Source organism: Camponotus vicinus, unplaced genomic scaffold, assembly GCF_025532165.1.
Source record: "Camponotus vicinus isolate PSW18456_S1 unplaced genomic scaffold, iyCamVici1.0 SCAF_3, whole genome shotgun sequence".
In the NCBI taxonomy this organism is placed as follows: domain Eukaryota; kingdom Metazoa; phylum Arthropoda; class Insecta; order Hymenoptera; family Formicidae; genus Camponotus; species Camponotus vicinus.
In genome coordinates, this window is record NW_028141967.1 from 18,220,658 (window position 1) to 18,236,434 (window position 15,777).

At 27.7% G+C, this 15,777-nt stretch overlaps 5 protein-coding genes across 11 annotated transcripts in view; 3 read left to right on the forward strand and 2 right to left on the reverse strand.

The window, feature by feature from the left end:
- The first annotated feature begins 1,132 nt into the window (after nt 1-1,132).
- On the forward strand, nt 1,133-3,662 carry LOC145968484 (mitochondrial import inner membrane translocase subunit TIM50-C). Of its 3 annotated transcripts, none has more exons than XM_083093981.1 (8): nt 1,133-1,405; nt 1,828-2,162; nt 2,376-2,495; nt 2,577-2,684; nt 2,802-2,933; nt 3,015-3,138; nt 3,277-3,380; nt 3,440-3,662. In XM_083093981.1, the coding sequence occupies exons 1-8, from the start codon at nt 1,264-1,266 to the stop codon at nt 3,530-3,532; spliced, it is 1,158 nt and encodes a 385-aa protein (XP_082950107.1). In that variant the 5' UTR covers nt 1,133-1,263; the 3' UTR covers nt 3,533-3,662. The 3 variants fall into 3 exon arrangements, with proteins under 3 accessions (XP_082950107.1, XP_082950106.1, XP_082950108.1); XM_083093980.1 differs by having other exon boundaries at nt 1,138-1,405; nt 1,822-2,162; XM_083093982.1 differs by lacking the exon at nt 1,133-1,405 and adding an exon at nt 1,435-1,502 and having other exon boundaries at nt 1,822-2,162.
- Nucleotides 3,663-3,739: 77 nt separating this feature from the next.
- On the reverse strand, nt 3,740-7,527 carry Taf1c-like (TATA box-binding protein-associated factor RNA polymerase I subunit C-like). 2 transcript variants are annotated; one of them, XM_083093978.1, is made up of 12 exons: nt 7,404-7,527; nt 6,893-7,153; nt 6,579-6,680; nt 6,355-6,485; nt 6,053-6,143; nt 5,845-5,964; nt 5,554-5,752; nt 5,328-5,487; nt 4,955-5,175; nt 4,606-4,874; nt 4,344-4,517; nt 3,740-4,266 (listed from the first exon to the last, which is right to left on the reverse strand). In XM_083093978.1, exons 2-12 carry the CDS (start codon nt 7,131-7,133, stop codon nt 3,923-3,925), a joined length of 2,052 nt encoding a protein of 683 aa, XP_082950104.1. In that variant the 5' UTR covers nt 7,134-7,153; nt 7,404-7,527; the 3' UTR covers nt 3,740-3,922. The 2 variants fall into 2 exon arrangements, with proteins under 2 accessions (XP_082950104.1, XP_082950105.1); XM_083093979.1 differs by having other exon boundaries at nt 6,893-7,049; nt 7,404-7,518.
- A 515-nt stretch (nt 7,528-8,042) lies between these two features.
- On the forward strand, nt 8,043-10,356 carry LOC145968065 (pseudouridylate synthase RPUSD4, mitochondrial). The gene is made up of 5 exons (XM_083093297.1): nt 8,043-8,371; nt 8,773-8,959; nt 9,030-9,219; nt 9,299-9,805; nt 9,929-10,356. The coding sequence occupies exons 1-5, from the start codon at nt 8,167-8,169 to the stop codon at nt 9,944-9,946; spliced, it is 1,107 nt and encodes a 368-aa protein (XP_082949423.1). The 5' UTR covers nt 8,043-8,166; the 3' UTR covers nt 9,947-10,356.
- Mrpl34 (mitochondrial ribosomal protein L34) lies at nt 9,888-10,544 on the reverse strand. Its single transcript, XM_083093299.1, has 2 exons — nt 10,357-10,544; nt 9,888-10,184 (listed from the first exon to the last, which is right to left on the reverse strand). The coding sequence occupies exons 1-2, from the start codon at nt 10,395-10,397 to the stop codon at nt 9,956-9,958; spliced, it is 270 nt and encodes an 89-aa protein (XP_082949425.1). The 5' UTR covers nt 10,398-10,544; the 3' UTR covers nt 9,888-9,955.
- Nucleotides 10,545-10,617: 73 nt separating this feature from the next.
- The window catches only part of LOC145968063 (ADAMTS-like protein 4), a 72,772-nt gene continuing 67,612 nt past the window's right edge, over nt 10,618-15,777 (forward strand). For 3 of the 4 annotated variants that reach the window (XM_083093292.1, XM_083093295.1, XM_083093296.1), the window contains exons 1-2: nt 10,618-10,724; nt 10,980-11,269. The gene's annotated coding sequence lies outside the window, so the exon portion shown is untranslated. Of the gene's footprint in view, nt 10,725-10,826; nt 10,912-10,979; nt 11,270-15,777 lie in introns of those variants that run through there. The other variant, XM_083093294.1, reaches the window with a different exon arrangement.

The window sequence follows — 15,777 nt, forward strand, 5'->3', positions numbered from 1 at the left end:
TTTTAACGTGTTTCACTTTTGAAATAATAACTCGTGATTGGTTGTGCAAAGTTTATTTATGCTACATGGGGACTAGAGGCCCATGTTTCCGCGCAACAAAAATTACAGAACTGTATATATGTATACACATATACCTTGTTAAATTCATCGTGACAACGAATTACGGATATAATAATAATTACGGAATATTACTCATGTTTTTTTCTTTTACTGCCACTTATTGCACTACTATTTTTATTGCACTTATGTATTTTGAGGTTACATGCTACATGCAATATGTGTATATTACGCTGATTACGCAGTCTGCGAAAAAGCTATTCCGCTAAAGCTGCTGAAAAACGCGGAACGCTCGCGTTTGGTTCCGCTCTCGTTCCGCGTTCCGCTATTCCGCTGCATGGGTCCGCATATATATACATCTATTAGTTATCTATAGAGGATATGGACCTCATATAGACATTTAGACATTTATTAGATATCTATTAGATAAATTTTTCCGTGTGGGTAGATATCTATGAAACATTGAATGGACATTTGGATATCTACAGCATCTCTAATGACTGTTTTTCATATATTGATGGATATCTAATACCAATTATTTTCCGTATGAGTATATAATCGAAATGCTACCTTCTTGTTTGTAATAGAGAGAAATTTATCTATCTAATATATGTAAATTTATAGGATTTTTTTTCTCGAAAGTAAAGCCTGTTCGAATAAAGTATAACGAAGGTACAAAGTATTAAAATTATTGAAATATTCTCTGATTTTTCTTTAATATTTTAATTCATAAATTCTTATACATTTCCTTTTCCGCCTTCTTCCACAAAAGATCGGGTCGTCACCGAAGGGAGTATCTTTTTTTTATTTACATTCATATATATAAATAATATCAGTGATTTATTAATTCAGGCTCGTTGATGAAGCAATGAAAAAGATCGATCGTAGAATCAGAAAATTTTTATTCATCATTTTTCCGGGACTAATCATTCGTTTATATAAACATAATTATTCATATATAATAAAATAAAATCGTGCCGTTCGAAATCTGTTATTTTTTTCTTTATTTAGAATCTTTAATTCAAATTTTCAGTAATATTTTTGTTTATTTCGACATACATTAATATATATTCTTGGCCGACAAGATGAACGATCGGATTTATCGGCCGTGCAGAAGTTGGCCGGAAAATGTGAGAGTGAATTGAGATTGGGGTTAGATTTTGTACGCAAAAGGGTGCCGGAAAGCTCTCATGATATTTTCAAGGTATGGCATTTGCGACGCGAAGTCTGCGAATTTTGTGTAAAATATACAATGCAAATGCGGGAACAACGCATTGCATCTTACGACGACCATTTAATCGAATATCGCTTGTTCAAGTGGCACAAAAATGTCGTTACAGTACCGAAAGTGAGTACCAACATAACCTCTATGCATTATGGAAAGCATGGTAATCTAAACTGGTTGAAGGCACATTAAATATATTTAAAAAAAAATGGAAAGCATGGTAATCTTGTTGTTAAAATAATTTCAGTCATAAATTACATATGACATCAATGATATCGAAAGAAAAAATAAAAAATGACGAATACGAAAGAAATGAATACTTTTTACATTTTAATATTTAATAAAGATATATATTAATTAAAGGAGATTCTTTATTTTACTACATAATAGTGCGTAAAAATACTTTAACTATAATTTGTAAATGACTTAAGCTAATCACATGTAATCAAAAGATATTAAATTCATTATTTGTATAAGTATACATATATAAAAATATTGCATGTTTATATTTCATATATAATTGTGATTTTTATCTTCAGCAACAGATCGTCCAAAAATTACTAGTAATCTAACAAATATACAATCGTCTATAAATGAAGCTGAGTGTGGACAAGAAGCAACGACTCAAAAAAAACAGAATGAATCACAAACGGAAGATGAAGAAGAGAAAGCAAATCGTGAGCGATCAAAGAAAATGATGAATTATGGATTTGCAGCCTTTGGTGCAGTCATGAGTATTGGCTTCACTTATTTAATATATGAATTAGGAAGACCTAACCATGATGAACATGGGAATGTCATTGAGGATGAATTTTCCAATTTACCATTCTTTGAACAAATTTACAAGAGGGTTAAGAGAGAGCTCAATTATTATACAAGAGTATGATACTTTTATAATTTATTGTGCTCATACTTGCAAAAGAAAAAATATATACATATATACTTTACTTTATATTATAATAAAAAATATTTTTATAATTTTTTTAATATTAAAGTTTTTATGCAACATGTATATTTCCTAATTTTAAAAACATATAAAATTATTCATACATATTGGAAAGTATTTTGTTATAATGTTTATTGATATTTACAGCTGGTACAGGAACCTAGTAGGGAAAAATTATTACCTGATCCATTAAAGTATCCATATATTCAGCCACCATATACTCTAGTTTTGGAATTGACAGATCTTCTTGTGCATCCAGATTGGACAGTAAGTTTTTAATCTAATTAAAGAGATAGAATATATAATTTAATTTGATACTTGGATATTATGGATGTATCTTATTTATAGTATCAAACTGGATGGAGATTTAAAAAACGGCCTGGAGTGGATCAGTTTTTAGAAGCAGTAGCACCCCCGCAATTTGAAATTGTGATTTATACAGCTGAGCAAGGAATGGTAATTGTAATCTTTGCTTTTAAAAATAGGATATTATTTTTAATATATTTGATAAAAAAATTATTTAAATTTGTTGTATAAATAATATCTATAATAAATGTTTATTTGATTTTGCAGACGGTATTCCCCATTTTGGATGCATTAGATCCAAATGGGTACATAATGTTCAGATTAGTTAGAGATGCGACACGTTTTGTGGATGGACATCATGTTAAAGATCTGGGAGCTCTTAATCGCGATCTTAGTAAAGTAATTATTTTCTCATTATAAAATAGTATCTTCTTAGTTAGTTTTGTGGTGCTTTTTATATTAAAATTATTAAATACATAGGTCATTGTTGTTGATTGGAATGACAGAAGTGTAAAGTTACATCCAGAAAATGCATTTAAACTTCCTCGATGGACAGGCAATGATGATGATACTACACTGTATGACTTAGCGGCATTCCTAAAAAGTAAATATATTTTATAATTATTTGCCTTAATAGTTTCATATTAACATCATTCCTGCAAATTTATTTATTAACATTTTAAGTATCAACATTGTTATGTATAATTTTTCTTAATAAGTATTGTTTTTTTTTTTTCTTTAGCAATATTAACATCAAATGTGCAAGATGTCCGAGATGTTTTGAATTATTATAAACAGTTTGATAATCCATTGGAAATGTTTAAAGAAAATCGACGAAAATTATTGGTAAGTTACTGTAAAATAAGTGCATAATCAGAATACTCAACTATAATGATAATTGATAGATGCAAATGGAAGAAGAGCAGAATAAGGCACAACAAGATAGTAGCAAAGTACTTACTTCGAGATGGAAACCATCTTTCCTACGGAATCGCTAGTCAACTAATGACATTACAAATTGAAAAATGTACATCTTTTGAATATGCAATACATTCAATCATTTCATTGAAAAAGGAATATGCATATTGTGATTACTGTATAATTTTTATTGTAATAAAAAACAACGTTCCAAAATTTGTTCTATTTATTTACATATTTATATAGTTTATTATCACAATTACATATAAATATAATAAAGTATTTTTGTATCTATATAATTTATTTTAATTACAACATCTCTCTCTCTTATAGATATATAAAATATAAATCTTAAATAATCAACACTTTGTATTTGCACATGTGGCATTTTCTTTTTTTTTAATTCTCAATTAGATAAATTACTTAAATGTGTCTTTATTGAACTTAAATTTTAGTTTCAGTAATGGTTTTTATTGTAATACATTGTCATCATCAATATATATGAGATCTTGTTCTTGAGAAATGTGAGATAATTCTTGAGTGTTGATGAATGTAGATATACATCCAGAATCATCTTGTGATTGCATCATTGGATAATTCGAAGTCGACGATTCCAACCAATTCCAAACTTTCTGATGGGATCCTGCAGTTTTAGGTACTGGTACCTCTTCACGTATTTCCCAAGCTGTAAGAAGTTCTGGTGCTAATAAATCTATGTATGATCCTAATGTAGCCAATGATTGTTTCCAACTTGGTTCAAAATCGTCTGCATCATCTTTATTGGATTTTAAACAGAGCTTTCTATTTGTAAAATCTGTAAAATTATTTTCATAATTTATATTATATCGATTGTGAGAAAATATATTTAAATATAAAGATATATTCTCTTACTTTCATATATATGTGTCATATTACATTTGTTGGATAATGTTAGAGGTACTAATGGCTCGACTTGAGCTGATAAAGCTTTTTCCCACATATTTAATGCGTAACAAGCTTTACCATTTACAAGAGAATATTTGTCCAATATATTTTCATGTGTTATACACTGATAAAATATGTCACCTAATAATAATAGAAAAATATATTCATATTCAAACATCAGCACAATGTTATCTAAAAAATATTACATAGAAAAAAATATTAATTGTACCAATCGAGTTTTGAACAAAGTAGGACACTTCTCCTTTTTGTGTATTTGTGACTAATGTGCTACCAGTATTAGACAATTCAAATCTACTTCGTAAATATGGATTCAAGCACATTCCTTGAATTTGAGATTCATTTAATGTTTCTACAATACATGGAGGTATAAAAGGCAAATTAAAGGAATGAGACTCCTCCTCGCCCATCCAAGTATTCAAAATTATAGCGTTTTCGCCGACTCTCTGAGTTGACAAAACAATAATTTCCTTATCATTGCTGCAATTAATGAACAATATGATTGATATTATGTAATAGAGCAATTATTTTAAGAAATTATTATTTAAAATATTATTTACTTGTTAGTTACAGTTGCCAATAGTGGAGTATCTTTGAATTGATGCGTCCATTTTTGTCGTATGCAGTGCTTTGGAGAACGATTATCACATAGTAAAAGAGAATGATAAGTGCCCACATATCGACAACAATTGTGTTTACTCGGTGCTTCGACCGAGAGATTCTCGCAATTTTCCAAGTTAAATTTTGGACACAATGTAAGACATGGTTGGTCAAAAGCAGTCTAAAATTGTAATTACCATTAATGTATATAAAAAGTAAGAAACAAATACGTTTTTATTATTAATAAATAATGTTAATAAATGATAACTTCTAATTTGTGTATCTGTATTGTTGTATAAATGATAAGTATCTTAAAATTTTTCTATTTCTTACTCTTATATCAACATAATGTAAACAACATCTATCCATGTAAATTAAGACATTTGGATCCATTTGTTGAAATCTTATACATCCCCAAGCATCATAAGTTTTAGCATTATTTTGGAGAGAAGTTTTAGCATTATTTAATAGAGAACCACTATTAATAGAATGCCTACAAAAGACAAAATATCAATTTTGTGAACACACAATAGATATTTGAAGATGAAAAGATACTCACATATTATTTATATCCCATAAAAATAATTTTCTTTCTGCACTTAATGTACAATGATAATTGACATTAGTTAAACTCAAATCAGCACTGACATATGGTACCTTTGATGCTTGCCTATGAATTTCATTAAGCAACAAATGATTTTCAGAATTTGTAAGCGTATAAATAGTACATTCATTTTTATGCCTTCCTAGAATTCTACCTAAAATATGAATTGTTATATCAATGTATAACAATAAACATTTATATATGTAATTATTTTACATTGTTTAACTACATAATTATCATACATACATGTATTATTATTTTCACTTTGTCTAATTTCATATAATAATCTATGTAATTTACATTTAGCTGAATTTTGCAGTAATGGCTTCCATATGGAATCTTTCATGGGTGTAATATTTGCAGCAACTGAAAATATTTCAAGAAATTAAAACATATTTAATCATACACAAAATATAATTATATAAACACACATGTTTTATATATAAAATAGTACCTAAATCTCCCATGAATGGAAACAGCAGAACATTCAAGCCATGTAACTGAATATTATTTAATGATCCACCAGTATAATACCAGTTATAAGTCTAAAATGATATTTTATTAGTAATAAAGTCAATAAATTTAATTTCTATCAAATATATTATTTCAAGTTATTCTTACTTAATAATAATTCAATTATTATTTATAAATTTATTATTATTTATTCAATTATTATTAATAACTAATTATTTTTCTAGGTATTTCACTCATTTTATTTAATAAAAATTTCTAAAAGATATAATATGTTAAATATACCCCTTCAAAATAAGGATCAGGATCCATATCAAGCAATTCTGCTATATCTGCAACATATCTGGGAATTTGTGCATTATATCCGTTACTTCCTCTGTTCCATTTTATTTTCTTTTTATGTACTGCATTAAACTCTATTAAAAATAAATTTTATTTATTTTAAATTAATATCACAAATTATTACTACTATTAACATTACAAACTATTTATTTTTTTTGTATACAAACCTGTCTTATGTCTTTCATATTGACCCATTATTCTGTCAATATCATCTTTTAAGTGTTGTTTTAGAGTAAGAAGCTGTAAAGCTGGATCTTCTTCAATAAGCACTGCAAAATTTAGAAAGATGTTTATATTTTTATAAAATATACTTAATAAAATTAGAAAAAAAGAAAATATTATAAAGGAAAGAGAAAATTACAATGACAATAATTAAGATATTTTTAAAATATCTCTGGAAAGAATGGAATAAAATTATATAAAAATTATTTCAAAAATATCTCACAAATTAAAAATTCACACATATCGGTATTATTATTACCTGTTCTTGATAATCTTGCTGGTGGTAATAATGGCTTTGGTAAATCACAATTATATGGAAATTCTTGATAGAGACCCATTGCACTTTCCTCATCCCATTCTTCAATACACGGTGACTTATTTAAATTATAACCAGGCATTACATGATGTGGATAATTCTTCAAAAATGTAGTATTGAGTTTATTCAGTAAATTGTTTTCAGCACGCTTCAATCCTTTTGATTTTAATTTTTGTTTACTCATAATTTACCGAATCTATTTATCTGTTTATAATAAAATATGCACAGTTCCATTTAAAAGTAATTTTTATATATAATATTATAAATATATTTTAAATACATTCGTAAAAGCGATAGAAAGATTATTGAAAAGCTCTTTATTCTTTCCATTATAGACATGCCTATATATTACAACACTTTTATGTTTACAAGTAATATAAATATGATCAGAAATACCTATATTATGAGAAATTTGTCTCGAAGCAGAGAAAAAAATATATTAATATTAACAAACCTTGTATAACGAGAGAAAAAAACTTGCATATATAGCACGTGAATATCCTGAAATAAAGAAAAATTCATTTCTTTTGATCAGTCAAATTTCAATTTTCAATGCTTTACACGTGCGTTGTACGACCATAGACTGAATAAATAATATAGAGATGAAACTTATTGTTAGACATTAATGGCGTTTTCGAATGGTCGGGTTTGATCCGATTCGGGATAGTTTAGTAGACATCATCGACCAATCACAGCCATTCTTCTGAAGAATCTATGGTTACATGGAATGTGATTGGTCAGTGACATCTAGTAAACTATCCCGGGTTGAATCCACAGACATCTGTATACTAGGGTCCATATTCTGAATCCTCTTTTATTGATAAAAGTGCTTCTAAAAGTGGCTTATAAGCCTTCTGATTGGCTGTAAGCCATTTTTAGAAGCACTTTTATCAATAAAAGAGGATTCAAAATATGGACCAAAATCAATGAGTGCGCTAGAGATATTTCGAAGCATTGCATTCATTAACCAATCAGAATAAAGAATTTTTTACTCTTTATTCTGATTGGTCGAATACTTCGAAGCACTTTTAGTATCTTCCTCAGCGTTCTCTTTCTCTTTAACGCTCAAATATATATATTTATCTCAGTTTATTAAATGCAAAAATTGTTAGAGAGTACAAGCAATGCGAGCAGACCTCATATGTATATTATTCTAATATAGGAGTAAATATTCCTGTGTAAGAGAAAAAAGAATAATCCTAAATTTTATTAGAAAAATGATGAGTACATTGATGCTATTTAGAACTACGCGAAACAATGAGTTCGCGATGGCATTTTGCACATGTTATAAAAAATACTGTACTGTGGGGAATGAATATACGACGAAGAAGAACGTGGTCCATCCGTACCATCGAATCCATCCATGGAAATCGGAGAACGAATTTGTAAATGATTTGTTAAAGAATGTTATTTACAATGCAGGTAGATTATCATTCTTTGTTTAGAGCAGATTAAAGATAATATTTTTATCCATATATAATAAAATATGTAAATAGAAATTTTATCTTAAAATAAGATTTTATCAAGATTTGTATTCTCTTGATTTTCTATTTTTTTAATTTATATGTAACTTATAAATGCGCTTATTTTTAAATCTTTTTTAAAAGAAGACAGGTCTAAATTTTTTTCGTAATACACAATACGTAATTGTCAAGTCTTATTATGAAAAATTATGCCAAGGAGTAACGTTTAATGCTGCATTATTAATTGCCAGTTGTGGAGAGATACTTGTTTTATAAATTTACGGCTTATTTAAATTAAAATAATATGTCAATATATTACATTTTACATTTATATATTAATGCATAGATATTTTCTTTCAGATGGAATTGTTGCAATAAACAAACCGTATGGCATACCTATACATAATAAAAAGATACATGATGAGTCCTCTTTAAAAATCTGTCACAAGATTGTAAATGCAGTTAATTATTCTATACATGATGTTTTGCCATATCTTGCAAAGGAATTAGATGTACCAGCCTTAATACCATTCATGGGATCGGAAAAGTGTGTATATATCTAATTTTTCTTTTAAAAATATATTTATAACTTTTATGAAAAATTATTTTTTTTATAGATATATGACTGGCATCTATGTTTTTGGAATTAATGACAATGTATGCCAGCAGCTAGAAAAAGTGAGAAGACGATTTCAAACTTATAAACCTAGAAAATACTGGGCAATTACGACTAGAGTTTCAAACGAGATCAAAGGAAAGTATAATTTGGCAATGACTTTACAAAAATCTTCATTAGGAATCAAAAAGGTACAGTTGTCTACGTTTTACATACGCTATGTACAAATTATGCATTTCTATTAAATTAATAATTATGCATGCCTTTCAGCCTATTATCTTAACAAAATGGTCTAACAATGCTGTAAAAAGGGATGAAGTTCAAATATTAAATATAAATTATAGAGTTATATCCAATTCGACACACAATTTGAGTTCCTTAATAGAAATAGAAGCATCTACAAGACAATGGCACTCAATTAGATTATTTGCTTCTACTATGCTGTATAGTCCAATTCTTGGAGATAATTATCACGGTTCACGAGTTCAAAATATTATGGGTACATGGATAAAAGTCAATCCATTCGCTGAATCTTCTTGGAATATGCCACATATAAGTAAAGAACTGTTACAATTGCTAGATATAAAGAAAAATCAGCAAGAAATTATTCCAGCTCATATCCATTTGAGAAATATACACTTAATATCTTTTGGCAAAGAGAAAAAAGATATATCTCTAGAAGCACCTTTGATACATCCTTTTGATTGGACTTGCAGACAACTCATGTTTAAGCACATACCTGAATTAAATAATGACAGTATGGAAGATGAGATAAAGGTAGCTTGTATGTAATATACGATGAATATATAATGTTCATAAGTTACACAAAGTATTGTAATAAAAAGAATTTCAATTTGAATTGATGAGAAAGCATTTATTTCTTAACATACATTCTTACAGATTCAAATAATTGGATGATTATAATGATTAATGACTTAATACATGTTTGCCTTTTAAAATTCTTCTTTGGAGAATTTTCCTTCCATTTGGTGTCGCCAGTCTTGCAAACCAACCATGTTTCTTGATGCGCTTACGTTCATTAGGTTGGGGAAAGTGATACCTCATTCTATTTCTAACGAGTATCAAACTCCAAGGATTCCATACTGCAGATGTCACGCTCACTGCTGAAGAAAGCTGACTTGAAACTCCCACTCGTCTGAAAAGATGTTAATAAAACTTAATATGTTACTATGTTAATATGTTACTTTATTATCTACAAGATAATTTTATTACTCGAGATCATTGTATCTATATTATGTTAATTTTGTGTGAAATGAAATGATACAACACATTGTCACATAATTAGAAATAAAATTTTATACACGTACGGTAAAGATTGAAATATGCCGGACATTAATTTGCCGATCATATTTTTATATCGTAAACGTGCGACAACAAGATTGTGGAAATTGTTACTTGAACAATTTCTTGTGTATGTCGAAAAATTTCAAGTGTGAAATTCGAGGTTAATTCTGCGCCTTCTGCTTCTGTCTTCTGTATAGTATACATAAGCTCGATTACGTCATAATCACGTGATCAAGCGAGTCTGTCGAAGATTGCCGAACATTTCCGAAGATTGAAGAACGCGTTATTACGTAGTTACTATGACAACGGAACGAAAATTCGCGGTTCTGATTATCCCTGTCGAGATATTTCAATTAATCGTCAAAAAATTGGAACATTTTGCAGGATAAAAGTATGTATTAAATTAAACCGTTCGTTATATTTTCGTTACTTTCTCAAAACCGAATGTGTGTGAATTTAAATTAGTGTAATAATAATTATAAGACAGCTTATATAGAATAAAATTTTAGGAGCCAACTTTAGGGCGCTAACTTTAATAAAATATCTCAACGGCTGTCGTAACTTTTTTAATCGTAAATGTAATGAAATTATTAAATCTTTCGAATAAATCATTAAATTTAAATTAATATTGGCATTTTCGTTTCAGGCACGTCAAATATTTACGGATCATCAAAAGAATTTATGGATACCTGGTCCGGTTGACTTCAATCGGTTTATCAGTGAAGACCGTGTTCACTGATTAACCTATTCTTGGGTTTACAATATATACTCTGGAGGTTGCTAAAGGGCGTAGCAGTATAAAGAATACAACCCTCGAGAATGCGACACGACAACGATGACCTCGACCGATCGACAACATATATAAGCATCGTAAAAGGCATCCGACAAATTTTCGAGCAGAAAAGTAAACGAGGAACATCGCTGCATGATAGATAGGTATGTATATATTTTGAAAATTGTGTGTTAAAAATAGAAGCGTGAAACACCGATGACATAAACAATCTTGGAAAAATTATTTTCTTCAAATTTTATTTCTTATTATTTTATTTCAATTCTTATTTAAAACTTTATCAAGAAAATTGATAATTTTATAATATGTAAAAATTATATACATATACAATTTTAAAATGTATATCCGATTATCTTTTTATTAATTGATTAAGTAATCGGTTTATTAATTGTAAGAAAAAATTTCTTAGGATATCTTAAGAAGGATACAGGAGGAATATCCTTAGGAGGATATAGAGAAACTGTAAAAATAGTTTTAATTATTGATTGAAATTTATTATTGAGTTTAATCATGGCATTTTTATGTGAGTATTAGACAATATTTTCAAAATATATTTTAAATATAAAAATTGAAAATGACAGCCAATAGAAATTAAGAGCATCTCTTTTAAATATTTTTTACTTGGTTTTTATTTATATTTGAGATTAATAGAAATTCACTGAATCTTAAATCAATTGAGCAAACTGTGACTATTTCGTTTAAAACAACAATGTTTTGAAATCTATATTTGTGAAAAAGTGCATAATTTCTTCTAAATATAATTTAATTTTTATTTTATTATATAAATTTTAATAAAAGCTTTATGATATTTTATTGTGTAATTAATACATATTTATTTTTGAAATTAGTTTTATAATTATTTTAGTTTTATATTTGTATTTGAAATTAATTTTAAATAAATTATATTCTAGAGATAAATTACATTCTAAAAATTAAAGTTGATTTTTATCGTTCATTACTCGAGTTTTTAATTAAAATATACACATAAGCATATAAAATTTCTTTTATATCTCATATATATTAATTTTATGCAATATTAATCTTAAATAACAGGAAAAAGATACACGTAAAAAAATATAAAATAATTTTTCAAATTCTTCTTCATCCGTGTTTTCATCTTTTATATTGCTTAGGATATTTTGAAAAGTCTATTACACATTAAAAATGCGCGATTAAACTAACAATGAATCTCAATGATGTAATAGTATCTCGATGATAAAATTTTTCTTTTAGTTTCTCTTTGTCGTGTGTATCCTCTGCTTTGAGAAATTTTTTCTTTCATCTAATGCGTCCTATAGTGCTAATATACCCTATGGAAGAATTGATCTCGCCTCTATATTGATAGTAATCGAATATCGATGCTGTGACCCCTTTAACATGTCGCGTGAACAGACAAACGCATACACATTTGTCAAATATACGAACACTCATGACATCACCATCTTGCGATGGTTGTCTGAGTTTGAGGTCACATGGGTCCTTTGTCCCGATGAGATTTTGATGTATTTGACATGTGAATAATGCTAGAGGGAATAATAATATAGATCAATACATCATATTGATACTAGCATAAATTAACAGCTATTTTCATTATTTTTTTTTAAGTTTATCTAAAATATCTTTAAAAAAACTTACAGAATAAAAAATCATTTCTAATTTTAATTTTTTATAGAAATATTTTAGAATAATGTTCCATCTATTTGACAATAATTTTATTCATCGTTTTTACTCGAATATATGTTTTTTAAAATCTTGATATCGTTATGTTAATATGAAAATACTATCATATGATTATCGAGAATAATATAATGATACTCTATCTCTACTAATTTTAATCAATTTAATGAGTAAGTTAATGGGATACAGCCGGGTTTGGTTACATAGGAAAATGATGCATATACTTGTCATTCAAAGGGCACACTTAGATATTGTTAGAATGAACTTATATCCCGTGGGTGGATAAATTTTTTCATTTATACTCGTGATAGGGCTGTGACCTAGCTGCTATATCATGTGGAACATGCACGCGGTCGTTCTTCGAATACGAATATGTATCACCGAATATATTATCGCATACCTTTTATTACCACATCGATTAAGTACAGTGAAGAGAGAATGAACATGTGTGTTTGTGTGTACACGTGTGTGTACGTGTGTGAGAGAGAAAGAGAGAGAGAGAGAGAGAGAGAGAATTGATATTATTTAAATTGAAATTTGCTAATTTTTTTCATTTAATACATAGCGGTACTAGAGCAGATTGGTTTTAAACATAAAATTTTTAAATCCATATATTATATTTCTATATTTCTATATTAGATTTCTATATAATCTTTATATTTTTATTTAAATGTATCTATTTATAATTTCATAATCTATAATTAATCTACAATTAAGTACAATTAATTGCAATTAAAATTTTAATATTTTTAATTTTATATATATTTTTTTATATTATTAATTATTAAAATATTTAAAATTATTTTACTTAACAATGGAAAAATTGAAACATATATCATGGAACATATGTTATTTTTTACCTTATAATGTTGCATTGATAAATTGAATTATCACTGAGTTGATTAATATCCGCTTTTATTAGAATGTTGAGAACATCTCCAACAATCCGTGAAAGCGCTGTACCGAAGGTACTAAAGCAAAAGGAACTTCTTTTTTAATTATTTCTCTCATTAATTATACGAACGAAGATGAAAAAATTCAAGAAAAAGGTGGCTATTATAATATAGAACAAAAAGCGTGGCTATGTCTTGTTAATTTTTTATTGAAATAAAGAATATTCAATTTTTTTACAAATTCAAAAGACGAAACATTATTTCTATATATATGATATACAATTATATATGTTTATAATTTAGTTATTCATATAAATAAAATATAATTTACCTCAATATACATGGAGCATTCGTTAAATTTGATAAGTTTATTATTAATTATCTATAATTAAACTTTAAATATAAAGATTTATGTAACGAGATGTTCATAAGATTTAAATCATTAGATAATTGAATAAGGCTAAGAATCATAAACGCAGAAGGTAGTGCGTGATAGTCATACAAGTAAAATATATTACAAGAAAAAATCATATAGATCATAAGACTTTTACATACAATATAGACGCAAAAATTACATAATCGAAAATCTGTCGACAGACGTTTCGACCTTCTTCCAGGTCCTTCTCATTGTTAAAATGAATTCACTGGATTTATGGCATTGACTTTCAACGTTTCTGTTGATTTTCAAATAATATTTATATCTAATATTTACATTTTGCTTTTGATCACGCACTATCTTTCTGTTTATAGTTCTTAGCCTTATTTAATTATCTAATGAATTAAACTTTAGATTAACATATAAAGTAAAAATTTAATTAATTCCATCAATCCACGCATATAATAATTTTTAAATTCAATAATAATAATTTTCATAACTTTCTCGCGAACATCAATTCAAATGTAATTTCTTTTTCTCCAAAAAGTAAATCGAAACATTGGAGAAATTACATATTAAAGTTTCAAAAAATACGGAGCACGTATTTTGCAATGTATTATAAAATAAATTATAAATTATTATAAAATAAAAATAACATCATTTGATATTTTTATTTTTCTATTATTAGATAAAATAGTACAATCATGATAATTTACAGTATTAAAATTACATAAATATCATAAAAAAATACTAAAATTTAAATTATTTTAATGAAAAAATTATTAATAAATATATTTACATAGGAAAATAGAAATTTTATATAGACACCTTATATGCGTGTGCGCTGATGTAAATGCACAATTCAAAATCAAAGCGTTCTACTGTGCATCTTAAATTTAAAAAATTCACGAGTTTGTTAATTTTATTTTAAATAAGGAAAGCGTATCAGGCACCCGGTATATTGTCAACTGTCAGTTGACAAGATACAGGATGCGCCTTTTCCGTTGTAAGAGTTCCGAACCGGCACTCCCATCCCATAGAATCGCGTTCAATCGTCCATCGATTCAACACGAGCGTGTCGTAGCGCCGGCAGACTTATTATCGATCATCTCGCGCGTATGCATGCATATCTTTTTGTTTTCTTGCGTCATAAAGTTTTCTGTATGTGTTTTGCGTATCAAATATATTTAATTAATTTTTTTTAATATTTCTGTTATTCCGAATTTTTTAGTACAATTTGGCGGAAAGAATTTAATAGCAAAATAATTTTTTATGTTTCATTTAGACTGATTGTGACTGTAAAATATTACTTTTTCTTGTCGGCCGAATCTCGAAATAGCCATGATGCGGCTCTCGACCGTGACACACGCATCTCTCAGCGACAATTTACTTGTCAAATAATTCTTCCTACGACCGCGGGGCTCGCGATTACCGCCAAAGCATACGCAGTAACTTATGTGCATACTTATGTTACGTCGTCGATATTTCATTGTGCTCGCAGTCGAGCGATAAAAATGTGCGGTACCGAAAAATATTAGTATGCTGCGACTATAGTTGCTTATGGTCTCTAACTAAATCTAGTGTTTAAAGCGGAATGATGTACTAATATTTACGTAATATCAGTTAATATTTCTTCTTTATATATATTTTAAAAATTCAGCGAAAAAGAGACTCATTAAACATAAAATTTTTAAATGCAAATAGAATG